Source organism: Colobus angolensis, unplaced genomic scaffold (genome assembly GCF_000951035.1).
Source record: "Colobus angolensis palliatus isolate OR3802 unplaced genomic scaffold, Cang.pa_1.0 Scaffold72, whole genome shotgun sequence".
Taxonomy (NCBI): Eukaryota; Metazoa; Chordata; class Mammalia; order Primates; family Cercopithecidae; genus Colobus; species Colobus angolensis.
Window position 1 is genome coordinate 1,991,290 of NW_012120932.1, and position 11,434 is coordinate 2,002,723.

At 50.2% G+C, this 11,434-nt stretch overlaps 1 protein-coding gene across 2 annotated transcripts in view; it reads left to right on the top strand.

Moving 5' to 3' along the window:
• LOC105501489 (chromosome unknown open reading frame, human C9orf89) overlaps positions 1 to 10,877 on the top strand; it is a 23,530-nt gene extending 12,653 nt beyond the window's left edge. The window contains exons 2-6 of one of the 2 annotated variants that reach the window (XR_001000195.1): positions 4,989 to 5,142; positions 8,032 to 8,185; positions 9,521 to 9,580; positions 9,855 to 9,926; positions 10,629 to 10,877. Coding sequence is in view for 1 of the 2 variants with exons in the window: in XM_011927468.1 (XP_011782858.1) it covers positions 4,989 to 5,131; positions 8,032 to 8,185; positions 9,521 to 9,580; positions 9,855 to 9,926; positions 10,629 to 10,744 (545 nt within the window). In the remaining variant the exon portion in view is untranslated. The remainder of the gene's footprint in view (positions 1 to 4,988; positions 5,143 to 8,031; positions 8,186 to 9,520; positions 9,581 to 9,854; positions 9,927 to 10,628) is intronic. The other variant, XM_011927468.1, reaches the window with a different exon arrangement.
• The last annotated feature ends 557 nt before the right edge of the window (positions 10,878 to 11,434 follow it).

Below are 11,434 nucleotides of genomic sequence, written 5' to 3' on the forward strand. Positions count from 1 at the left end.
ATCTCCTGACCTCGTGATCCACCCGTCTCGGCCTCCCAAAGTGCTGGGATTACAGGCTTGAGCCACCGTGCCCGGCCTTGTTTTGAAATTCTATCTGAATTTTAGGATGGGTTTTTCTGTTTCTGCAAAAAACTCTTGAGATTTTGATAGAGATTGCATTGAATCTGTAGATTGCTTTGGGTAGTGCTTGCAGCAATGTTTTGTGGCTTTCAGTGTACAAGATTTTTGCCTTCTTGATTAATTTTTTTCCTAAGTATTTTATTCTTTTCAATGCTATTATAAATTGAGTCGTTTTCTTAATTTTTGGATTGTTCATTGTTAGTATGTAGAGATGAAATATTTTTGTGTGTTGATTTTATATTTTGCAACCTTGTTGCATGCTTTTAATTAGCTCTAACTTGAAAGAAAAAGATTTTAGGATTTTCTGTATATAAAATCATGTCATCTGTGAACAGAGAAAATTTTACTTTTTCCTTTACAATTTGGATGCCTTTTATTCTCTTTTCCTTTTCTTGCCTAATTGCTCTGGTTGGAACTTCCAGTACTATGTTGAATATAAGTGGTAAGAGCAGACATCTTTATCTTGTTCCTGATCTTAAAGAAAAAGCTTTCAGTCTTTCACCATGAAGGTATGATGTTAGCTGTGGGCTTTTCATATAAAAATGTCCTTCAATATATGAGGTGGGATGATTCCAGGAATCCCCTCAAAATCATCTGAGGATGTTCAAATCCCTTATATAAAGTGCTATGATATTTGCACCTACACACATCCTTCCATGTATTTTAAATTATCTCTAGGTTACTTATAATACCTAACACAATGTAAATGCTATGTAAATTGTTGTACTGTATTTTTAAAACTTGTATTTTTTTGGCTGTAGTCTTATTTTTTATTGCTTTTCCCCAAATATTTTATATCAGCTGTTGATTTAATCCCTGGATATGGAATCTGCAGAGACAGTGCCAACTCTATGGCCTTTATCATGTTGATGAAGTTTCCTTCCGTCTTAGTCCATTTTGTGCTGCTATAACAGAACACTTGAAACTAGGGAATTTATAATGAGCAGAAATGTATAGGCTCATGCTTCTAGAGGTTTGGAAGTCCGAGATCAGGGAGCCAGCATCTGCTGAGGGTCTTCTTGCTGTGTTATCCCATGGTGGAAGGCAGAAGGGCTACAGAGAATGAGAGGGAGCAAGAGGAAGAAAACAAACCCGAAACTTCAAGCCCTTTTGTAATTGGCATTAATCCATTCATGATGGTAGAGCCCTCATGACTTGTACACCTCCCATTAGGTTCTCTCTCTCAGTGCTGTTACTTTGGGGATTAGGTTTCCAATACATGCTTGTTGACACATTCAAACCATACCATCTTCTAGACCTAATTAATTAAATATTTATATCAAAAAAGGATGTTGACATTTATCAAATGCTTTTTCTATGTTAACTGAAATGGCCATGTGTTTTTTCCTTCATTCTATTAATGTGGCATATTTCATTGATTGATTTTTGATTTTTACATGTTGAGCCATCCTTGTATTCCAGGAATAAATCAATGTATACTTCTTTTAATATGCTGCTGAATTTGATTTGCTTGATTTTGTTGATTTTTTCCATCAATATTCATAAGGAGTATTGGTCTGTAGTCTTTTCCATTTTTCCTTTTTCATAGAGACAAGGTCTTGCTGTATTGCCCAAGTGTGGTCTTGAATTCCTGGCATCAAGTGACTCTCCTGCCTCTCTCTCCCAAAGTGGTTTTCTTTTCTTGAAGTGACTTTGTCTGATTTTGGTATCAGGGTAAAGCTGACCTCACAGAATTAGTTATGAAGTGTTCCCTCCTCTTCAGTTTTTTTTGTAAGTTTGAGAAGGATTGATATTAGTTCTTCTTTAAATTTATGGTAGAATTAACCAGCAAAGCTATCTGGTCCTGAGCTTTTCTTTCTTGGGATATTTTTCATTATTTATTTAATCTTACTAGTTATTGGTTAGATTTTCTATTTCTTCATGGTTTAGTTTTGGTGGATTGTGTTTTTAGGAATGTTTTCATTTCATTTAGGTTATCTAATTTGTTGGTATACAAATGTTCATAGTATTCTCTTACATTCCTTTTTATTTCTGTAAAGTTCATGGTAATGTCCTCACTTTTATTCCTGATACTAGTCATTTGAGTCTTCTCTTGTTTTTCTTTGTCAGTCTAGCTAGTTTTGTCATTTTTATTGATGTCATCAAAGAATCGACTTTGGTTTTCTTGATTTTTCTCCACTGTTTTTCGATTCTGTATTTCATTTGTCTTCACTCTAATCTTGATTATTTCCCTCCTTCGGTGAGCTTTGGGTTTAGTTTGCTCTTCAAGCTCTCTGGTCTTTACTTTTTCCTTTTCTCACTCCTTAAAGTGCAATGTTAGGTTACTGATTTAAGATTTTTTAAAATATATGCATTTGCAACTATAATTTTCCCTCTCAGCATTGCTTTTGCTGCATCCCTTAGGTTTTGGCGTGGTGTAGGGGGTGTGTGTGTGTGTGGGTGTGTGTGTGTGTATGTGTGTGTTTCCGCTTTTCTCATGTTACTTCCTAATTTCCCTCATGATTTCTCTTTTGACCCATTGGTTTTCTTGTTTGTTTGTTTGAGACAGAGTCTTGCTCTGTCACCCAGGCTGGAATGCAGTGGCACGAATTCAGCTCACTACAACCTCCACCTCCCAGGTTCAAGGAATTCTTGTGCCTCAGCCTGGCAGGTAGCTGGGATTTCAAGCGTGCACCATCATACCTGGCTAAGTTTTGTATTTTTAGTAGAGATAGGGTTTTGCCATGTTGGCCAGGCTGGTCACAACTCCTGGCCTCAAGTGATCTGCCTGCCTCAGCTTCCCAAAGTGCTGGGATTACAGATGTGAGCCAACATGCCTGGCCCCATTGGCTATTTAATTTTCACATATTTGTGAATTTTTTAGTTTTTTATTATTGATTTCTAGCTTCATTGTAGATGGTCAGAAAATATATTTTATATGATTTCAACCTTTTAAAATATATTAAAACTGATTTTTGTGGCCACAAACTTGTTTTGCGGCCTATCTTGGGGAATGTTTCATGTGCACTTGAGAAAAATATCTATTCTCTATTGTTGGATGGAGTGTTCTATGTATATCTACCAGGTATAATTGGCTTATGGTGTTGTTGAAGTCCTCTATTTCCTCATTTATCTTCTGTCTGGTGGTTCTGTCTCTTACTGAAAGTGGTGTTTTGAAGTCTCCAAATATTATTAGAGAGCTATCTGTTTCTCCCTTCAACTCTGCCAGTGTTTGCTTCATACATTTTGAAGCTCTGATATTTGGTGCATATATGTTTATAACTATTGCATATTCTTGATGAATTGTCCTTTTATTAATACATAATATACTTTTTAATCTCCTGTAATAGTTTTTAACTTATAGTCTATTTTGCCTGATGTTAGTATAGTTACCTCATCTCTCTTTTGGTTACTATTTGTATGGGAATTTTTTTAGGTCCTTTCATTTTCAACTTCTTTGTGTCTTTAGATCTAAAGTGAGTCTTTTGTAGACAGCACTTAGTTGTCTCATATTTTAAAAATCCATTCTGCCAATCTATGCCTTTTGATAGGAAAATTTGGCTGGGCGCAGTAGCTCATGCCTATAATCCCAGCACTTTGGGAGGCCGAGGCAGACAGATCACCTGAGGTCAGGAGTTTGACACCAGCCTGGCCAACATGGTGAAACCCTGTCTCTACTAAAAAAATACAAAAACCAGATGGGCGTGGTGGCGTAAACCTGTAGTCCCAGGGAGAATTGCTTGAACCCAGGAGGCAGAGGTTGCAGTGAGCCGAGATTGGGCCACGGCACTCCAGCCTGGGCAACACAGCAAGACTCTATCTCAAAAAAAAAAAAAAAAAAAGGAAAGTTTAACCTATTTACATTTGAATTAATTGCTGATAAGGAATGTATTACTACTGCCATTTTACTATGTCTTTCCTGTATGTCTTGTAGCTTTTTTGACCCTCATTTATTCTATTACTGCCTTCTTTTGTGTTTTGTTCACTTTTTATAGCAACACATTTAGATTCCCTTCTCATTTTCTTCTGTGTTATGTTCTATAAATATTTTCTTTGTGTACATGGGGAAACAGGACAAGCTGCCACAAGTATGTAAGGTGATGCACATGTTCAGTCCCTGTGGGGATCCCGTGCGCCATCCTCTCCATGCCCTCCTGTCGTCACTCCACTGCTCAGCCTTGAAGATCTGTCATTCTAAGAAACATTCTTAATGGAAAAGTGGTACAATGATACTGTAATGGTGATTCTGGAAAAAAAAGAAAAGGCAAATGAAAAGCATTTCTAGCCCTCTGGGAGAACTCACTGGTTTACTGTTGGTAGAAGCTTCTTAAGGCCTTGCAGACACACTGTGTCCCATGGTGATCCCAGCACGGGCCACCCTGAGCCCTGTGTCCCTGTATCTGTGCCACTGTGAAGATCTGAGGAGCCCACGTGTGAGCATTCTTGATCTCGAACTCCTGAGCTCAAGTGATCTGCCCACCTTGGCCTCCCAAAATGTTGGTATTACAGGGGTGAGCCATCGCACCTGGTCGGAGCCACCATGCCTGGCCCTGGGCGTTCTGAGCCACCTGTGCCACCCTAGGCCCCAGCTGTTTCCTGACGGCCCTGCAGGTGGCCCATGAAGAGTAGATTCTTAGCCCCTCTGAGTGTGTTTTCTGTGATGAGCTGTGTGAAGTGGGTTTCCAGCACGACCGTTCACTTCCATCTTCTGGTGAGGCAGGTTGGCAGGAGGCAGGTTGGCAGGCCAAGGGGAGCTCTCAGCTGTGCAGTGCACACCACACGGGCTGGGATGGCTGTGATTCTGCGGGTGCACCCTCCTGGTGGGCACCCACTTCGGGGGTGATGCCCTCCTGTGGTGTCTGTACAAGGCTGTCGTCTCTGGTCCCCTTGGGCTGTGCTGGCTCATGCCCCTGTGCTGTCTGTTTTAGATCAGACGTATTGTGACCGCCTGGTGCAGGACACGCCTTTCCTGACAGGCCACGGGCGCTTGAGTGAGCAGCAGGTGGACAGGATCATCCTCCAGCTGAACCGCTACTACCCACAGATCCTTACCAACAAGGAGGCGGAAAAGGTGCTGAGGAGGTGAGGGGGGTGCCCGAGACACTGCTCAGTTTCCCTTCCCTTCTGGGCTGGGAGAAGCTGGTGACCAGCCCTGGGTCATTCTCTCACGGGAATGACACACTAGGTATGTCAGGATTCAGAGGTGACATATCTGGACCTGGCTACTAAGGCTGCCTGAGCTACAAACTGACCCTTTGGACCAAACAAGCCCAGAACATCAGCTCTCTATGCTTCGGTTTCTTCATATGTCATTGGGTATACTGTCCCGGAGTTGCTGGGAGATTACAGGAGATAACATGTGACAATACATGAAGCACATGACAGTATAAGACGTGGAGGGAGGTGAGAAAGAGGGTGAGAGGGAGGGGTGAGGAGGGAGGAGGCAGAGGGAGAGCTGAAGTGGGATGGGGAACAGATAGTCCTGGCCCACCCCAGTGCCACAGCGCTTTGCACTCTGCATCTTCTGAAGGTTCAAAGTGGGCAAACAATTGCTTCCTTTTCTCTAATTTCTACATTACTGTACGAGGCTGGAAAGCCCAGCATGTCACAGGTAGGCAACCGAGCTTCTAGGAAGGCAGATGCTGACCCACCCCACAGCCGCGCCACAGTCTGCCCCTCTCAGCAGTGCTGAGCGGGCTGCTCCCCTCCAAACCCCAGCTTCCCCATGTGTGGAGCAGACGCTGAGAGCCCTGCCTGGCAGGTGTGGTGTGGACTGACTGAGCTGAGCCGGGTAAATGCCTGTCCGAGAGCCCTTATCACCAGATGGCCCTGCAGCCCTGTGGGCACCGCACCCATCACCCCATCTCACAGAGGTGATCCCAAGGCCCAAGAGGCAGCCACTTGCCCGGGGCCACTCATCTCAGGAGTGCCAGGCCACGTCCTGAGTTCATCCTATTGTTTGGGAAAGTGCACAGGGCTGGTGGCTGTCGCTCTGTCACATGGCCCTGGCCTCTCAGAGCTGCAGAGCTGGGAACACCAGGGTGGCTCTGCTGGAGATGGCATTTAAGATGCAGTTCCTGGGCTCTGTCTTGGGAGGTCTGTCCTGCCCCATCACCCCAGTGCCAGGTGGCCCTGAGGGGACATTGGATGAGAGAGTTAGCCACACCCTGCCAACCCCACCCACATCTGTGGCTCTGGCGCCCACACTGAGCCACCTGTTTCTTGACAGCCATCACCAAGACCAGAGGGATGGGCAGTGAGTGCCGGAGACCGCTAGGCCTTCGGGGTACAGGTCCTGCCAGCCTCCTTCCCCTCTGGAGGGACTCAACCCCAGTTGAGTCCCTTCTCCGCTTGGAGCTGTCGTTTCCTCACTTGGCAGGGGGTCATGATGCAGGGCTATCCTTAGGATTGGGGCATCTCCTGGCACAATGAGGTTGGCCCACAACAGAACACAAGTCAACACGGGCCCTGCTACTGGCTCAGGTGCTTCTTCCATTGTGAAGGTGATACAGTAATTTTAAAAGTTAGGAGCTCAAATCCATCTCTTATTGTAATTGAAGTCTAACGCATGTTCACTTTTAAAAAGTTTAGAAAGTTTCGGATGTTTATACAAGAAAAACCACATATTCCTTCCTCACAGACACCATAGCTTCTGCCACCCATCTGGCTGTCATTTCCACACTGCCATGGTTTTACTCGTTTCCTGTGGCCATGTAGAATGGTATGCTGCCACCAGGTGGCAGCACTGGGCCACAGACTCCAGGTCCTGGAGGTCAAGGCCCAGTGGCCTGTCCACTGACCTTGAGAACCACATATTTCTCTGTCAGACACATCGAAAGAGCCAATACTTTTGTCACCCTTTTCTTTTTTTTTGAGGTGGAGTCCGTCACCCAGGCTGGAGTGCAGTGGCGTGATCTCGGCTCAGTGCAACCTCTGCCTCCCAGTTTCAAGTGATCCTCTGGCCTCAGCCTCCCAAGTAGCTGGGATTAAACATGCACCACCATGCCTGGCTAATTTTGTGTACTCTTAGTAGAGATGGGGTTTCGCCATGTTGGCCAGGCTGGTGTCAAACTCCTGACCTTGAACTCCTGATCTGCCTGCCTCAGCCTCCCAAAGGGCTGGGATTACAGGCATGAGCCATCACGCTCAGTGTCAACTTATTTTTTAAAAACTTGAATCACATTCCTGTAGACTGCAAAATAACAGAATTTAGCACTTAGACCTCACTTCATTAATTCCCTGTCACAGCCTACCATGAGGGTTCATTATCCCCTTTTTACAAATGAAGAAACCAAGTCTCAGAGGGGTGGAGTAGCTGGCTAAGGTCACACAGGAAGCCACACTATGTCCTAACACTTGGAATGATGTCACTAGCCCTGTGCTTTCTTCTTCTTTTTTTTTTTTTTCTTTTTTTTGAGACGGAGTCTCGCTCTGTCGCCCAGGCTGGAGTGCAGTGGTGCGATCTCAGCTCACTGCAAGCTCCGCCTCCCAGGTTCACACCATTCTCCTGCCTCAGCCTCCCGAGTAGCCGGGACTACAGGCGCCTACCACCACACCTGGCTAATTTTTTTGTATTTTTTAGTAGAGACGGGGATTTCACCGTGTTAGCCAGGATGGTCTCGATCTCCTGACCTCGTGATCCGCCTGCCTTGGCCTCCCAAACTACTGGGATTACAGGTGTGAGCCACCGCGCCCGGCCAGCCCTGTGGTTTCTTTGTGACCGCTCCTGGCCTATTTCCCAACCTCCCACCCCACAGGGAGTATGAGGCGTAGCAGTGATGCCTGCGACAGAGGCAATGCCAGGCACTGTGTGGTGTGGGTAAGGGGCAGGGTGTCACAGGAGCTGCCATCCAGCAGGTGTCCTGACACTCAATGGGAAGCTGAGGCTGGGGGCCTGACCTTGGTGCCCTGCCCTGACCCACAGCCAGCCCCCCTGGCCTGATCTTCCCTGGCACCCCCTTGTTCCCTCAGTTCCGGAACCCCAAGGCGTCCTTGCGTGTGCGGCTCTGTGACCTCCTGAGCCACCTGCAGCGGAGTGGCGAGCGGGACTGCCAGGAGTTCTACCGAGCCCTGTATATCCATGCCCAGCCCCTGCACAGCTGCCTGCCCAGCCGCCACGCTCTGCGTAAGTTCCACGTCCCCAACCATGCATGCTTGGTGCCAGCCCAGGGAGGGCACACCAGCCCGCTGTGGATGGCGTGGATGTTCTCCATGACCTCCCAAGTCTGCTGCAGCCCAGGCCTGGCATCCCCTCTCGCCTCAGCCCTTCCCCAGAGGCCACCCTCGGCCCTGAGGGGAGACTGTGGCAGGCACAGGCAGCGCGCATGCTGCTCTCTGTCTCCCACTTTCTCCATCGCTCTCTGTCGTGGCAGTTTTCACGCAGAAGGGGGCATCTTGTGCGTCCTCTGTTGCCCTTCCTTTTCTAACCTCATTCCAGCGGGATCCCTTCCTGTCTGTGTGGACAGCAGCCTTGTTCCCACAGCTGCACAGCACTCCTAGGCGGTCCCCGCTGGAATTACCCAACCCCATGACGAACCCTTTCATTGCCGCGATCTGCACACGTGTGGGGGTTTCCATAGGGCGTGGTCAGGCCTGGATGGCTGGTCCAGAGCACGTGCATTTCAGCTCTGAGGCCCCTGTCCTCAGGCAGTGTGCGCTCAGGCCCCGGGAGTCACGTGGATGCCAGTAGCCTGGGCCCACAGAGCTGCCGGGACGTTCAGGGCGCCTCAAGGTGAAGATGGCAACTGTGATCTGACGCCTCTGTGGTCAGGGCCCTAGGAGGAGGGCCTACTGCCCCTTGGCCCTCAAACAACAGGACAGAGACCAGAGGGACTGGGTGGCTTACCCCAGGCTACTGGGCTGGGGGTCTCTGGCCCCCCGGAGGCCTCCCCAAGCCTCACAGGACACAGTGCAGATGGTGAGCAGGGAGAGCTCGAGGGGAGGCCCAGCCCTGCAGGAGGGACTGGCTCTCCCTCCCGAGCCACGAGTATGCCACAGGGGCTTTCAAAACCAGGCAGGGCCAAGCCTCGGCCCCACTGGAAGTAGAGCACCTTCTGTGGCTCCCGCGTGCCTTGAGGCCCATCCAGCAGGTCTCAGGCTGGATAGCCTCCGGGGCAGGCCTGGGCAGAAAGCTTCTGGCCCAGCCGCACCCAGTGAGGCAGCCACCAGGCCGACAGCAGCCACGCTGTCCGCAGCAATGTTCATGCCGCGTTTGGTACCTGTGGCCACCAGGGTACAATGACCTTCCCCATGCCCGTGGCACTTGAAGTCACAGCAGCTGGAGCATCGGAGAAGACCCAGACTGTGCAGAGTTCCCTGAGGAGGGTTGGTCTCGGGTGCCACGGCCTGTCCGGCCTGGCGGCCCCGGGAGGCAGCAGCGGCCTTGGGTTTCCTACGGGGTAACTACCTTGCTCTCCGGCCCTGCCCACTGACTAACTGCGCTCTGTGATTTTGTTTCTAGAGAACTCAGACTGCACACAGCTAGACTCGGGCAGCCAGAGCGGCGAGCTGAGTGACAGGGGTAACACCTCCCTGCTGCCCCTCCCTCTCTCTCCCTCTCTTTCCCTCTCTCTTTACCCTCCCCAGGGCTCCATCTCCGCCTCAGGGGCTTCTCCACCCCGAGTGTGGCTCCATTCCTGGCCTTCTGTTGGTGACAGACCCCCTAAGGTGCTCGCTGGGGGCTCTTCAGGCAGCACCTCAGCCTGGCACCCCCACTCCCCTGCGCAGCCCCCGAGCCTCAGGACCCCACCCCTCTGAGGCCCCGGGGAGCCCTGTTCACACTGGTTTCTCCCCAGGACCCATGAGCTTCCTGGCTGGTCTGGGCCTTGCTGTGGGACTGGCCCTGCTCCTGTACTGCTATCCACCAGGTGGGTGCAGGCGGACCCTCGCAGGGCTGGGCCTGCTTCCCCTCTGCCACCAAGCCAGGGCCCCAGACCCTGCCCGATTTAGGACCCCTTGACCTCTCCACACCTCAGTGTCCACAAGTGTGCAGTGGGATGGCGTCACCTCGCAGGGCTCATGAGAAACGGGATGTGAGGAGGCTCCCAGCGTCCACCGGCTCCTGCCACCCTTGGGAACCAGAAAATGATGACCCCTAGTGGGAGGAGGGGTGCAGCCAGGACTCTGGGTGTTACAAAGCCCTGCCACACCTGTGACCTTCAGCCATGTGGGGCCCTTGAGTAGGTCACATGCCCCAGGGCCTTGGGTCTCTCCACCAGCCACAGGCCTGATGCATAGGAGCCTTCCAGGGCCTGTCTACTGGCACCCAGCCTGGCCTGCCCCGTCTCCCTTTTCTGTGGTGCCTGAGTTTGTCGTGCTGGGAGGCCTACTGGGTGCGAGGACACAGGCACACATGGCAGGACTCAAAGGCCTGTGGGTCACTTGGGTGGGAGCTGGGGGCTCTGGAATCTGCCCTAATTCTTGTCTTTTCAACTCAAGCCGAGACCATGACCGGGAGGGAGCACCCTGCCCCAGTGCCCGCTCCCACCCACCCCCGTGGGAGGGATGGAAACACAGAATTCACCTCTGGGACTGGTTCTTGAGCTTTTGCCTCCCCTTTTGTCTTCTAGACCCCAAGGGCCTGCCAGGGACCCGGCGCGTCCTCGGCTTCTCGCCTGTCATCATCGACAGACATGTCAGCCGCTACCTGCTGGCCTTCCTGGCAGATGACCTAGGGGGGCTCTGACAGACCCCGGACCCAGGGCCTCACCCACCACTCAACCAAAGAGTCTTCCAGCCGGCCCGCCAAGGGGACTGCTGCTGCTTTTTCTAAATGCTTATTTTTCATTATTTATAATTTGTGTAAAAAACACACCTTCGGCCAGGCGTGGTGGCTCATGCCTGTAATCCCAGCATTTTGGGAGGCCAAGGCGGGTGGATCACGAGGTCGGGAGACTGAGACCATCCTGGCTAACACGGTGAAACCCTGTCTGTACTGAAAATACAAAAAATTAGCCGGGCATGGTGGTGGGTGCCTGTAGTCCCAGCTACTTGGGAGGCTGAGGCAGGAGAATGGCGTGAACCCGGGAAGCGGAGCTTGCAGTGAGCCGAGATCGCGCCACTGCACTCCAGCCTGGGTGACAGAGCGAGACTCCGTCTCAAAAAAAAAAAAAACCTTCATCTTACAAGGTGCTGACCATATTAAATGTTCAAGTTCCCTCAGCCTGCCTCGTTCCTCAGTCTCAGGAGGGCTTCAGAGATGACGGCAGCTATGGCTGCTCCAGCTGGGACTGGCCCTGGTGTTCCTGGCATCTCCACATCCAGCTGCTGGCACAGGCCCCCAGACAGGACGCCCCCACCATGGGCTCACCTGCCTCGGATAAGCCCCCAGGCACTGCCTCCCCACCTCAGATGTCCTCTACACTGCCCCCTCCTC